At 56.8% G+C, this 14641-nt stretch overlaps 2 protein-coding genes across 3 annotated transcripts; both read right to left on the bottom strand.

The window, feature by feature from the left end:
• Positions 1-57: 57 nt before the first annotated feature.
• CCER2 (coiled-coil glutamate rich protein 2) lies at positions 58-4264 on the bottom strand. The gene is made up of 5 exons (XM_055412221.2): positions 2437-4264; positions 2143-2183; positions 1903-1990; positions 1054-1562; positions 58-388 (listed from the first exon to the last, which is right to left on the bottom strand). The coding sequence occupies exons 1-5, from the start codon at positions 2507-2509 to the stop codon at positions 299-301; spliced, it is 801 nt and encodes a 266-aa protein (XP_055268196.2). The 5' UTR covers positions 2510-4264; the 3' UTR covers positions 58-298.
• Positions 4265-4466: 202 nt separating this feature from the next.
• SARS2 (seryl-tRNA synthetase 2, mitochondrial) lies at positions 4467-14530 on the bottom strand. 2 transcript variants are annotated; one of them, XM_055412213.2, is made up of 16 exons: positions 14226-14529; positions 11786-11881; positions 10990-11019; positions 10301-10441; positions 10165-10219; positions 9624-9687; positions 9277-9382; positions 8494-8541; positions 7922-8030; positions 7577-7622; positions 7402-7489; positions 7212-7321; positions 6104-6197; positions 5910-6002; positions 5732-5797; positions 4467-5632 (listed from the first exon to the last, which is right to left on the bottom strand). In XM_055412213.2, exons 1-16 carry the CDS (start codon positions 14490-14492, stop codon positions 5489-5491), a joined length of 1557 nt encoding a protein of 518 aa, XP_055268188.2. In that variant the 5' UTR covers positions 14493-14529; the 3' UTR covers positions 4467-5488. The 2 variants fall into 2 exon arrangements, with proteins under 2 accessions (XP_055268188.2, XP_055268191.2); XM_055412216.2 differs by lacking the exon at positions 8494-8541 and having other exon boundaries at positions 14226-14530.
• Between the last annotated feature and the right edge of the window lie 111 nt (positions 14531-14641).

Genomic DNA, 14641 nt, shown 5'->3' with positions numbered 1-14641 from the left:
CATTCCTGAGCCCCTGTCCTTCTGAGATCAAGTGCGACGCCATCAGCCTTGGTGGTTTTCTCTGTGCTTTATTCACTTGGGGTGGGGGGTTGGAGCAGGTTAGGGCATCCGGGCTGTGTCCTGAGTCAGGCGGAGCCCAGCCCCTCCACCCAGCTCAGACGTGGCCCCTCAGGCCTGGTTTCAAGGCACACCCTTCTCCCCACTCCTGCTGGTTGGGGAGCAGGGTGGAGTGACAGGTTGGGGTCAGCAGTAGTAAGCCATATAGGCTGTGTGGGGGAGGAGGACGTGAGGTCAGGGGTCAGCCCCCCCTCCTGAGCTCCTCTCGCAGCATCTCCGTCGCCTTCTTCAGCTCATCACTCATGTGCTCCAGCCGCTCCACATCGTGCCCCTGGCGGCAACAGAAGCGGGGTCTCAGCACCCACCTTCAAAGGCAGGCCACCTCAGTGGTTGTCCCCAAATGTGGGCCAGGTCACTTCACACAGTGGCAACCCGCAGCGGTCTCCCTGGTCATCGTGGATTACGATGGCGACCCTGCTGGTTGACCCCAGAAGAGTCACGTTGGCTAACATGGCCAGCAGTGAGGCCCACAGTGTCTGCTGCAGCCAGTGCGGCGGACAGACTAGCAAAGGCGCTCAGCTTGGATGCCATGACCCATTTGTGAGGTGACAGCCATTTCTCTCACTGCCATTGATCACAGTGAGAGCTCTGCTTCCACGGCCCACCAGTGGCGTCCACCAGTGGCGTCCACCTGTGGCCCAGTGAACTGGGTGCGGCCATTGCTTTTCATGGTGGCCAACACACTGTTCACAGACTAGCAATGGTAGCTAACTCTGGCCCTTCTGGGCGATAAGGGTGGCTTCTTGGTTGGTTACTATAAGGGAAGTCGGTGTGGAAGCTCTCCTGGTCAGGTGAAGGCCCCGCTTAAGTGTCGCTACCTACTCCTTGTGTCAGTCCTGCAGCCCACTCACGGTGGATGCTTCTGTTTGTGGCTGCCTGGCAGGATGTCCGCTGACATCTGGTCTACCCGGCTCCCCCACTGCCTCCTCCACTCACCTCCTTGTCGGAAGCCTCTTCCTTCTCCTCCTGCTGGGGCTCGGCTTCTGGCTGGCGGGAGTGGTGGCGGTCCTCACGTCTCTCTCTACCCGCCTCGACCCCCTGCCACAGGCGGCAACCCTCGCCCAGCACCTGCACTCCCTTCTCCTTTGCCTCGAACTGGGCCACCTCCTCGTCGCTGGCCTGCCCTGCCGCCCGCTTCTGGGGGCCCCTGCCGCCCTCCAGACGCTTCTTCCGCAGGCCCTCCAAGGTCTCCACGGGCACCTTCTTTTCTTCCTCTTCCTCCTCTTCGTGGTCTTCCTGGCGGAGCCGGCTGTGGAGCTGCTCACGGACGGCCTGCTCCCACACCTCGGACTTGTGGGTCCTTTCTGCCGCCTCCTCCTCCTCTTCCTCGTCCTTCACCTCCTGGCTGGACCTTGTCTTCCCAGCCTCTGGCTTTTTAAAATCCCCAACCAGTAGGCCGTTCTCTGCAGTGGACCGACAGCCATAGGACTCTGTCTCACACATTTCTGATGGAAAGAGGGGATGTTCTCTGTGCAGCTCATCAGGAGACAGACCTAGAGGAGTTCCAGGGTGTGGGGTGCCCAAGGTCCCCCAGGTGACAGCCCAGACCTGGGAGAGGAGGGTCAGTGCTGGGAGACACTCTGCCCCCATCCTGTATCCTTGCAGGGAGCCCCAGGGCTGGGGCTGAGGGCCAGGTTCCCTCAGTCTGGACACGCTTAACGGTGCCGTGCCAGTCCAGCCAGTCCAGACAGCGGCTCTGGGATGAGAAGAGGATGCCACTGCCTCCAGGCAGCCCTGGGCAGACCCCTGGTGGGGCGGGGGCTCCTAAGAGGAACTCCCCCTTACCTCTGTGGAGGAGGGCCAGGCAGGGGCCTCGCCTGGCCTGGCCCAGCATCAGCACTTCTGTGACCACTTCTGCCAGACAGCGTGTCAGCTGAGGGTGAAGGGTGAAGGGTCAGAGGGGAGGTTGAGGGCAGGGCAGATGGGGAAAATAAGAGCGTAGGAGGGTTGGAAGGGAGACGGAGATGGTGGAGGGGGCTGGGGTCTGAGGGAGATGAGGTGGGATGAAAGGGCCACAGTCCTTACCTCCTCCTTGGAGGCTCTGGGTGCCAGGGGAGCTGCGGTGGCTGTGGGGGAAGGAGATGGGTGCTGGGCTCGGACCCCGGGCACTGTCCCTGGTGCTGATTCCAGCTCCGAGCTCGTCCCAGTACCCACAAGTCCACTCCCCCAGCCCACCTGCCGGGTGTACTGGCTCTACTTGGAAGCTCAGTCAGGACAGCTCTAGTTTGGCCCCGCTGGGTGCATTGTCCCCATCCCTGGTCACCTGAGTCCCTGCACCCCCAGCTGGCTGCTGAGGTTGCCCTGATCTCTGGCACTCACCAGCCCCCAGTAGCAGCGCCAGTAGAGCAGGCAGTAACAGCAAGAGCAGCATGGTGGACCCTTGGCGCTGCATGATGGGGTGTCCAGACCAGGGTCCTTGGCGCTGTGTGGCTGGGGTGGCAGCTCTTTATAACCCGCACCCACCCTCCCCCGTTGAGTGGCCCCCACAGGGGAGGAAGTGATGTCATCGCCTCCCCCTCCCTGCCTGAGGCAGGGCAGCAGCTGTGGGGTGGAGAGAGGCCTGTCTGAGATCCTCAATTATTCATGGGGGCCCACTGCCCTGCACCCTCCTCTCCAGCTTCCGGCCCCTGAATGCCTGCTTGGAGTGGGGGGGGGCTTCTGTTCCCACATAAACGGTCTGACTGGGGCTTCCCTGGTGGCTCAGATGGTAAAGAATCTGCCTGCAATGCAGGAGACCTGGGTTCAATCCCTGGGTCAGGAAGATCCCCTGGAGAAGGGAATAGCTACTCACTTCAGTATCCTTGCCTGGAGAATCCCATGGACAGAAGCAGGCTACAACCCACAGGGTCACAAAGAAGCAGATGTGATAGCATGATGAGCTTAAGGCCCTGCTGGGAGGTGGGACCTGCTCTGAATGCAGAGGCAGCCACTTACAGACCATCCTCAGGCAACGCCTTGCCTTCTGGAAAACAGGTCTCATAAATCTACTTCCTCAGAGTTGTAACTGGACCCCACCTGAGTCCCAGCACCTCCGCGACCAGCAGTGCGGCCCTGGGACAGCTGCTTCATCCAGGACCTGTTAACTCACTTGTGAAACGGGGCTGGTGACAACCTGTTCCACAGCTGATGGGAAAGATTAATGCACATACATATTAGCTTGGGTGGTGCCTGGCACAGAGAACTACACGGGCCCGAGCTCCTTCACCCCTGTAATTTTTATAGGACACACTACGTCCAGTTCTCTTCTAGACCCTGGGGCTACAACAGAGAATGAGGCTACCGGCAAACCTCCCTGGCCTCTTGCAGTGGACATTTGAGAGGGGAAGACAGACAACACTCAAGGAAGGAGGAGGGACTTCCGTGGTGGTCCAGCGGTTAAGAATCCGCCTTGCAATGCAGGGAACACAGGTTGGATCCCTGGTCGGGGAACTAAGGTCCCACATGCCCCAGGGCCAACCAAGCCTTCGAGGCAACTTCTGAAGCCCACCCGCGCCACATCTAGGGAATCCGCGCACAATGAAAGATCCTGCGTGCTGAAAGGAAGATCAATGCTGCTGCTAAGACCAGAGGCTGCCGAATTAAAAAAAATAATCTGCCTTCTAATGCTCCAATGCAAGGGACGTGGGTTTGATTACTGATCAGGGAACTAAGATCCCACATGTTGTGGGGCAACTGAGCCCCTTGTGCTCTGGAGCCTGCGTACCACACCTAGGTAGAAGCCTCCGCGCTGCAGCCAAGACCCGACACAGTCAAAAAATATTAAAAAAAATCAAAAAGCAAGGAGGAAACGGCTGTGGCGCATCAAAGGAGCATGGCAGCTAGAGGCTGGGGTTTTACGGTGGCCAGGCTGGTCAGGGGAGCCCTCTCTGAGGAGGTGACATTTGGGCTAAGGCCTGAGGGATAAAATGCAGGCAATCGCACAAGATTTAGGGGAAGAATAGCTAGGATCGGAAAGAGTCGAGCAAGCACAGAGGCCTGAGTTGGGACTGAGTCTGAGAGAACAGGCAGGCAGGTTGGGGGGCTGGCCAGAGCACAACAGGGAAGAGGCCGGCAGAAGGGGAAGGTTGGGGGCAGTTCCCAGGGGCCCCGGGGACCCCGGTGACAGCTTGTCCTTCCCCCTCAGGGAGATGGAGCCACAGGAGGGCTCTGAGCAGGGAGGCATGTGACCTGACACAGTTATTTACAGAGTTCCTCTGGCTTTGCGTGGGGGGGGGAAGGAAGCAAGAAGAGGCTGCTACGATTCTCCAAATGGGAGATAAGGATAGACAGGACAGGACAAGACAGCAAAGGCAGGATCTGGGAATATTTTTTCTTTTTTAAAGATAAATTTATTTTTGGCTGCACTGGGTCTTCGTTGCTGCGTACAGGCTTTCTCTGGTCGCAGAGAGTACAGGTTCTAGGCATGCAGGCTCAGTGGTTGCAGTTCTTGGGCTCCAGAGCTTGAGCTCAGTAGTTGTGGAGTACAGGCTTAGTTGCTCCATGGCATGTGGGATCTTCCCGGACCAGGGATCGAACTCGTGTCCTCTGCACTGGCAAGTGGATTCTTAACCACTGGGCAACCAGAGACCCCCTGGAAATATTCTGAAGGAGAAGCTGCCAGGGTTTGCTGAAGGATGGGATGTGGATGTGAGAATAGTCGAGGATGACCTGAAGTGCTGCAGTTGGAGGAGCTGCGAAAGCAGTTCCAGGTACAGAGATGGGGGCTCCAAGCGGAGGAGTGGGTTCTGGCTTCACAGAGTTCAGGCTGCTTCCCGCCCCACCCGGGGCTGGGGACAAGGCAGAAGGTTGGGTGTGTGGCGCCACTTATCCCAGGGTCAGGGGAGAGGCCTCAGCATCCTCTTGGTTCCCTCAGTGACCCCCAAGCTACCCTCTATGTGTTCCAGGGGTGCTGGATGCTTCTGGCATGGTCCCTGCAGCCACAGACCCCTGGATGGTTCAGCACCTCTGAGCAACTGGCTAGCATCCCTGGCAAGTCGGCCAGGCCACCTCCCTCACTCATAGACCCACACAAGCCTTTGTTCTGACCATTTATTAGGGAACCTTCTCTTAACCACTGAGGGTGGGAAGAAGGAAGGAGGGATGAAGGCTTCCTCTCCCTCTCCTCCCCGCTCCCCCAGACCTCCAAGTCCCCTAGGAGGAACCACTGCTTCCCACTGCAGGCTGGGACCCCCAACGACAACAGGGTCTCTGACTGATCCCCAGGAAGAAGAGGCATAGGAGAGGTGGACCCTGGAGTCCAGAGGCCCAGGTGGGGAGTGGACATGAAGAAGGTGGATGTCGGGACAGACTCAGGACACCAGGTCCCAGGGGCCCAGGGACCCCTAAGCTCCAGGAAGTGGTGACAACCCTACTGGCCAACAAGGATGAGTCCTCAGCTCGAGGCAGGCTGGCCCGGAAGCCTGGGCTTCTGGGGCTGGTTGGGGCCGATGTATTGGAGAGGCACGTGGGTGGGGGTGGTGATCCGATCGGTGCCGAGGTAGGGCTGGAGGGCAGGAGGCACGAGCACTGAGCCGTCCTGGGGAGAGAGCAGGCCTTGGGAGGCTGCCTGGCTGGCCTTCCAGCCTCCGGCCTCCGCCTCCCACCGTGGGATCCTCCCGCTGCCCCCGCCCCTCACCTTCTGCTGATAGCTCTCCAGGAGGGCGATGAGGAGGCGAGGGACAGCACAGGCCGTGGCGTTCACCTGAGATGGGGGGATGCTCAGATCTAGGCTCCAGCAGGCCCAGGGGAGGGGCTGTGGTGGTGGGTCTCCGTCGTCGGGGTGCAGGGCAGGGCGGGCAAGGGTGTGGGCTCACCGTGTGCGCGAACTGCAGCTCCCCGGCCTTGGTCTGGAACATGATGTGTAGACGGCGGCTCTGGAAGTCAGTGCAGTTGGAAGCACTGGTGACCTGGGCGTGGGGGCGGGTGGGCTGAGACGATGGGCCATGGGGGGCAGTTGGGGGGGGATCCTCTTTCCCACCCTGAGGGCCCTGCCGGGCAGGGGGCTCACCTCGCCAAAGCGGCCTCGGCCTGGCATCCAGGCCTCGATGTCGAACTTGCGGTAGGCAGGCAGGCCCAGCTCCTGTGTGGGCATGTCCAGGACTCTGCAGCCCCGGAGAAAGACATGGCGAAGGGCAGCGGGTGAGAGGTGGGAGGTGGGGAGCACAGTGGGAGGTGACGGAAGGGGAGGAAGCCCCAAAAGAGGGAAATGGAGGTGGTAAAGAGACGACGGTGGCAAAGGGGACGAGATGGCCAAGTCACCAGGCTGTTTGTTCACCATGGCTCTTCTTCCTTCTATAGCAATAGCACAGATTTCTGTAACGGGTCACCCAGAAAAAAGTCCACACTCCTCAGCCTTTCCTGAAAACTACGTGTGACTGACAGGGTGAGAGAGGCGGTGGGGCTTATGACGTCCAGTCATCTCTTAGAGGGAAGGGGTGTGCCCTATCCCCAACCTCCCCTTCCCACTGGAAGGTAAAAAGCTGTCTTGGGGCTTCCCTGGTGGCTCAGTGGTTAAGAATCCACCTGCCAATGCAGGGGACTTGGGTTCAATCTCTGATCCAGGAAGATCCCACATGCTGTGGAGCAATAAAGCACACGCGCCACAGCTACTGAGCCTACGCTCTGGAGCCCAGGGGCCGCAACTACTGAACCCACGGGTCGCAACTGTGGAAGCCTGAGTGCTCTAGAGCCCATGCTCTACGAGAAAAGTCACCGCAACGAGAAGCCTGCACAGGGCAACTAGAGCAGCCCCCGCTCGCTGCAACTGAAGAAAGCCCGCACAGCAATGAAGACCCAGCACAGCCAATAATAAGTAAACAAAGCGGTATTTTAAAAAGCCATCTTGGACTAGGCAGATGAGACAGCTAGGGACGGGGAGTCACATGAGGGAAGGGACCTGGTCTTGACACTGAATCGTACACAAGCTTTTATGGGTTGATAGACATCCTATATATACAGTCCACACATGGGCAAAAGGGGGCAGCGGGAGAAGAGGTGCTGAGGGTTTTCAAGATGGGGGAGCACCCAGCCGGCCTTTTCCTCCTCCCCCACCCCTCATCCTCTGTCCCCGACCCCAGACCCCACCATCCACCTCAGCCCCTGGCCCCTCCGCGCACCGGAAGTGCAAGCCCAGCTCTGTCAAGATCTCCATCTGAAGGGACAGGAACTCCTCCAGCAGCTCTGAGCTCTGCTCCAGCCCGGGGCCTGTCACCCCAAACATCTCCACCTGGGGCATGGTGAGGGGCACAGGAGTCAGGGGGCGCTAGGCTGTTGGGGTGGCCCCTGCACAGTCCTAGCTATGCCGACCTTGGTGAAGTGGTGTACTCGGTACAGCCCCCGCGGCTCCTTCCCCGTGTCTGTTTCCGCCCGGTAGCAGGTACTGGAGCAAACCATCCTGGCAGGGGGTGGTGGGTAAGTGGGGTCAGGGAGAGGGCAGGGGATGTCACAGCTGGGGACAAGTTCTAAAGGAACAAGGCATCACCTGATTGGTAGGTCCCTGAAGGCCACGGAGTGGTCCATGAAGTAGCCTGGGAGGAGAAGGGGACAGAAGGGGTCAGCCAGGGCCACCATCCATCCATTCACAGGAAACCTTTGTGGGAATTAGAAGAGGTAGTCCCTTCTGGCAGACACAACCTCATGTTAGGACGTGTGGCTGAATCCTCACTGCACTACTGTGCAGTAAACCACCTACCCAACTATACATGTAGGCCCTGGGCATGCAGCCGTCACCCCCCAGGGTGCTCCCAGCTGTCCCCTTTCGATCCCTCCCGCTCTGAGGACCCCCGAGGTGCTCTCATTCTTCTCTGGCCCCCAGGTATGCTCTCACCTGCAAGTCCTACCTCTGCCGTCCCGGCCAGGTTGAGGTCTTCAAAGCGGGAGGGGTCGATGTTGTAAATCTGCGATGGTTTGGCATTTGGTGTCATCCCACAGCCTTCCTGGGGAGGAGGCCAGAGTACAGGTAACCTCGGTGGCCCCCGTTCTGTCGTCACATCCCCTGCTCCTCCCCTGGAAGGAAGGGAATCACCCTGCACGCGTGTGCATGCTCAGTCACTCAGTCGTGTCTGACTCCCTGTGACTCCGTGGACTGCCGCCTGCAAGTCTCCTCTGTCCACGTAATTTTCCAGGCAAGAATACTGGAGTGGGTTGCCATTTCCCCCTCCAGGGGATTATCCTGACCCAGGGATCAAACCCACAGCTCGTGCATTGGCAGGCAGATTCTTTACCACTGAGCCGCCTGGGAAGCCCTGGATTCACCCTGAGTTCCCTGTTATGACGCGACCCACTCAACCCAGCCCCAGGCAGTGTCTTCGGGGGAGACAGGCTGGTCTTGCTGCCTGGGGGCCCCATAACAGGGCCTGACATATGGCTGGGCATGGGGATTGGAGAGTCCTCACTCACAAACACAACTCCTCGGAGAAGGTCTGGCACCGTCATGGGGGTGAAGCCCTGGGAAGGGGTAGGGAAGGGGTGAGGAGCAGAGCCAGGACCCCCACCAGACCCCAAGCTCAGGCCTGAAGAAAGGACACTGCAGAGGGGACTAACAGCTCCCCCGTGTCACTCTGGAGTCCATCCCACTGGAGAGGACACTGAGGCAGGCCCGAGCAGTGGGCACGGAGCTGGCCCTGGGGTGCTGGGGTCCTGTCACTGGGGCCTCCTGATGTCCTCACTCAGGTATACCACACAGGGCAGTGAAGGTGTAGTTCTACGTATAGATCTGACTGTGTCCCCCACCAGTGAACACCCTCTGTGACTCCCAGTGCCCTCAGGACATGTCCGAGTCCCTCACCGTGACCAGCGTCCCATTGGTCGCTGCATGACCAGCCCTCAGCCCTTGCCGACCCTCCCAGTTTCAACAGATGCTGTTCTTTCCCCAAAACTTGCTGTCCACTGCAGGCAGTGAGGGCCAATGGTAACAGGTGCAGGCTCTCGGACCAGCCCCACACATGAGCCAGAGATCCTGGACAGTTCCCCCTCTGCAGGCCTCAATTTCTCCATCTCTAAAGGGGACAGTAACAGCACTCTCCTCCCAACACTGCCCTAAGAATGAAGTATGCCAATGATACACATAAGCTCTGAAAACAGTGACTGGAGTAGAGGCCACCCCCTCCTCTCCACCTGGAGCCTTTGGAGCTCAGTGGCGATGCCACCCCCTCCAGGCAGCCCTCCCATCCTGGCCCATACCCGGTGGATGAGCTTGTTGAGTGTGAAGTTGACCAGGCCGTACTGCAGGAGGGCCCCAGCCCCGCGCAGGTAATAGGAGCGGTGGCCAGACACGTGGGACAGGCGCCTGGGAGACAGATGGGCAGACAGGTGGGGGCCTGTGGGCCGGGGCTGGTGGGGGAAGAAGGGGGACTCAAGCACCCCGGGGCAGAGGCCCAGCTGTCAGGCGGGAGGCCGGTCATCAAACATTCATGCCGGGTGAGGCCCTGTTGGTTCCACATCCCATGCTGAGCCCAGTGAAGTGGAGCCAGCAGCCAGCTGCTGGGGTGGGGGGTTGCTGAATGGCAGGGTCTGGGAGGGGGGCTCACTTCTGTCGGATGATGTCGAGTTTCTCAGCTATTTCCAGGTGGCCCCGGGGTTGGAAGGAGAAAGCTGTATGTGGATGAAAAGCAATGGGGTAAGAGGAGAAGAGACAGGGAAGAGGGAATAAAGAGAAAGAGGATTAGAGAGACAGTGGGGGGAGAGGGAGGGAGGCCAGGTAAGACAGGGAGGGAGAGAAAAGGAGAGAGAGGGGAGGAGAAAGAGCCAGATACATGCACACACACATCCGCACACAGACACAGAAACACACACACACACACACAGGGGAGGAGAAAGAGCCAGATACATGCACACACATATGCGCACACAGACACAGAAACACACACACACACACACACAGAGGGGAGGAGAAAGAGCCAGATACATGCACACACATATGCGCACACAGACACAGAAACACACACACACACACACACACACACATGACAGTGTGAGAAAACCCAGGGCTCTACAGGCTCCAGCCACAGTCCCAGACCCCAGGAGCCCCCGCCCCCAGCCTCGGGGCCCCCAGCCTAGGCTGCAGCCTACCTGGCTTGTCTCCAACCACGTGGAGCACACGGGCCTGGCTTTCGTCCCCGACAGGCTGCAGGGAACAGTGGGTGTCATAGGGAAGGTGGCGCCGGACAGGGCCCTGGCCTCCCCTGCAGCCCAGTGAGGCGCTCACCACGTCTGGGTGGGTCTGGTTGGGCAGCCTTAGCGCCTGCAGGTAGAACTGCTCTTCGAGCTGGGCCTCCTTGGGGTAGAGGAGTGTGAGCTGCTTCCGGATCTCCCGGCCATGTGCCCGCAGACTCTGATATTGGGGGTCCTGGGAGCGGGACACGTGGGGTCAGCCCAGCAGAGGGTGGGGTCCTGGCTAAGATAACCTCTGTGGTGGACTTCGTTGCTTCTTCTCTGGGCTCAACATCCTGAATTTCCTTTCAGGAACCTCCCCCAACCACCTCATGGCACTTCCACAAGGACATGACTCTGGCTTGGCCTACCAGAACATTCCATCGCTCCGCCAGAGTGATTGGCTTAAAGACAGGCACGTGATCCAAGACAAACTCATGACAATCAGCCCCAGGGCTTTGTCTGGAACTATCAAGAAAATGGTCCTCTTTGCACCAGACCTTGTCTTCCCCTCCTCCAAGGGGAGAAAGCTAAACCAAATATGGAGGAGCCAGGAGCTGGATCCAGTTGTACCTGAAGCCAGTATTTTTAGTTTTATGAATCAACAGAGCCTGTTGTTGTTATTTTTCTTACTCCTACTTGAGTTATGTTTTCCATCACATACAATGGAGACTTTATGACTGATAATGGTTATCTGTGCTGCCCACCCCTGATCAGGGACAGGATATCAACTCTCTGTAGTACCTGCTGCTCTTGATTGTTGTCCTGGTTTACCTGGTAGAAAAGAGATGAGGAGGTGATTAGAGTGATGAAGCTGGGGATGAGGGGGAGGGGAAAGAGGGGTGAAAGGTCAGGGCTAGGGGATCTGCATTCCTGCTCTGCCAGTGCCTGGCTGGACCCTCCTCCACTCTGTACCTCAGTTTCTCTATCAGTAAAACTGGGAGGAGGCAAGATAACATAATAGCCATCACACCCTGTAGCTCAGTTTAGTGCTGCCTCATGTCTAGCCATGTGCAGAGGACTCTCAGATGATCCTTTTTCTTCATAACCCCTACTATGAGGTTCTTATCAATGTGATTCCCATTTTGTTGATGAGAAAACTGAGACTCGGAATGGTAAAGTCTATGAGCATGCATATGGAGGCCTGACACCAGTGGTCTTTGATACTCGGAACCTTCTGTGGTCCTAAGCACCAGGGAATGCAGCAGAACTGGGTTTGAAAGTTGGATGTCAACCGGAGTGTGCTCTTGGGCAAATCTCTTCCCTTCTCCAAGCCCTGGTATCCTGGTCTGTGAAATGGGCTGAGAGCAGGAGCTCCCCAGCCAGGCTGTTGCATGGTGCCCCCAAGATGATGAGCTAGGGACTTCCCTGGTGGTCCAGTGGTTAAGAATCAGCCCCAGGGATGCCTGGCCCTGGACGGTTGTGGTGTGAGACGATGAATGTCCATATCCTTCAAACTCCTGAGATTGGGTTTCCCATTACCTGTAGCCAGAGGCATCGTGCTGCCAGCCCCACACCTGCCCAGGACCCCCGCGCTCACCACCAGGGCCCGCACTGCCTCTGTCACGGCCCCCTTCTCCTCCTCCAGGCTCCGGATCTGTTCCCGCAGCTGCCTCAGCTCCTGCCATGTCGCGATCTGGGATAAAATATACATAGAATTGAGCACGTTAACTGTGTTTTAAGTGTACATTTCAGTGGCATTAAACACATTTATATTGTGCTAGCATCACAACTACCCATCTCTGGAGCCACTGAAGCTTCCCAAACGGAAACCCTGTGCCCATTAGACATTCCTCCTGCCCCGCCCCGCCCCTGGCAACTACCATTCTACATCCTGTCTCTGTGGGTTTGACTGAGACAGATCCAGAAGCCTCACAGAACTGGAATCACACAGTGTTTGCCCTTTTGCGCCTGGCTTACTTCACCTAGCATAACGTCTTTAAGGTAAATCCCTTTTGTAGTATGGGCTTCCCAGGTGACTCAGTGCTAAAGGATCCACCTGCCAATGCAGGAAACACAGGAGACACAGGGGTCAGGAAGATTCCCTGGAGGAGGAAATGGCAACCCACTCTAGTGTTCTTGCTGGAAAATCTCATGGACGGAGGAGGCTGGCAGGCTACAGTCCATGGAGTTGCGAAGAGGCAGACATGACTGATCAACTGAGCGCTCACACTGCAGCATGTACCAGAATCCCTTCCTTTAAGGCTGAATTTTATTCCATTGCAAGTATTTACCACATTTTCGTTTACAAGATTCTTTTGGATGTGGACCATTTTTAAAGTCTTTATTGTATTGGTTACAGTATTGCTTCTGTTTCGGTTTTTTGGCCTCAGTGCTTGTGGGGTCTTAGCTTCCTGGCCAGGGATCGAACCTGCATCCCCTGTTTTGGAACATGAAGTCTTAACCATTGGATTACCAGGGAAGTCCCTACATTTTCTTTATCCATTCATTGATTAGTGGACACTTGGGTTGTTTCCACCTTTTGGCCACTATGAATAATGCTGCTATTAACACAAACATACAAGTATCTGTTTGAGTCCCTGCTCTTCTTTCTTTTTTTTTTTTTTGGGGGGGTATGTACTCAGAAGTGGGATTGCTGGATTACATGGTAATTCTATGTTTAATTTTTTGAGGAACTGCCACATGTTTGTTTCTTTCAAAATTCTCTGAGCCTTAGTTTCCCCTCTGGAAAAATTACGAAAATAATGGTACCCATCTCATAGGGTTGCTGTGAAACTTAAAGGAGACTCATCTGTATAAAGCACGTAAACTAGATTGGATGTATGGTGGGGGGTCGAAGAGAGGGCTGGGAGGATTTGGGGTCCCTATCACCCTCAGCACTTCAGCAGGGTCTGCTGCTGCTGCTAAGTCACTTCAGTCGTGTCCGACTCTGTGACCCCATAGACGGCAGCCCACCAGGCTCCCCTGTCCCTGGGATTCTCCAGGCAAGAACACTGGAGTGGGTTGCCATTTCCCTCTCCAATGCATAAAAGTGAAAAGTGAAAGTGAAGTCGCTCAGTCTTGTCCGACTCTTCGCGACCCCATGGACTGCGGCCTACCAGGCTCCTCCGCCCATGGGAATTTCCAGGCCAGAGTACTGGAGTGGGGTGCCACAGCCTTCTCCGTCAGCAGGGTCTAGAAATATGGTAATCCCAGTCCTAGTTCACCAGCATGTAATATTATGTAAGTGCTGGCTTTACTATAAGTACTAGCAGTATGCATGTGTGTGTGTTAGTCGCTGAGTTGTGTCCAACTCTTTGCGATGCTATGGACTGCAGCCCGCCAGGCTCTTCTGTCCATGGAATTCTCCAGGGAAGAATACTGGAGTGGGTAGTCCTGCCCTTCTCCAGGGAATCTTCCCGACCTAGGGATCGAGCCTCGGTCTCCTGCATTACAGACAGATTCTTTACCGTCTGAACCACCAGGGAAGTCCGGTAGTATGAATATTAATATTCACTGCCTTATTCTCAACACCAGGTACATAACATACACACTCCCTAAATATGTTCAAAAACACATTCGTTCATAAAATAACACTACTAACTACCTGATACTTGTGGGGTTAGTAATAATAATTCTTCCTCTCACTCCCCAAAGGCAAGAGCCTCCCCTTACCCACTGATTCATATCCCTGTCCCCCGTTTTCCTTTGTGGCTTTACCATAAGCCTGGCAAGAGGTCTGAGCACAGAGGACGCGGGAAGACAGTAAGTTCTTAGGGCAGAGTGGGAACCCAGCACGCTTTATGGACTAGGAGCATCATGGCTATATGGACAGTAGGGCCTTAGCACTCCGTGGTATCTGACACGTACTTAGGTGCCAGGCACAACACATTGGCTGAACTGGGAAGGAATTAAAATTCTTGCGATCAGAACGCCCCCTGCTGGATAGTATCTTATAAGCTTATTTCGTCCGTAAAGCGAACAGCCAATAGGCAAAGCGGACCGGCCCCGCGATGGTTGGACCGCGCAAGCGCACTCACGATGCCGGGCAGATCCTTGGACCGCAACTCCCCCTTGCGGAGCTCCAGCGCGCGCGCGGCATCTTCCGGATATGCGCACAGTGGTTCCATATCCAGCTGAGGGAGCGCGCTGTAGCCCTCACGCGCGTGTTCGTACAGGAGGTTCCGGTCCCTTCTCTCTGTAGCGAAATTTCTCTTGAAGCTCTGCTTACAGACACAGCCTCCTCGAAATCGCAGGCCCCGACCAGCCACTAGAGGCCCCAAGCGCCGCACTATGGACGCAGCCATCTTGGAAGGCGGACAAGGAGCCACGCACCCTTCGTCCCGCCCACTACGCATTTAGACCAATTACAGAGCAGCTGTTCTGCTTGAGACTAGCCAATCAGCCCCTTCCATGCCTCAAAAAAACACAGTTCAATGAGAACAGTTGCCCGAGA

The sequence above is a fragment of the Moschus berezovskii genome, chromosome 22 (assembly GCF_049115385.1).
Source record: "Moschus berezovskii isolate FMDL1 chromosome 22, NW_MosBer_1.0, whole genome shotgun sequence".
Taxonomy (NCBI): Eukaryota; Metazoa; Chordata; class Mammalia; order Artiodactyla; family Moschidae; genus Moschus; species Moschus berezovskii.
This window is presented reverse-complemented; position numbering and strand designations above follow the sequence as displayed.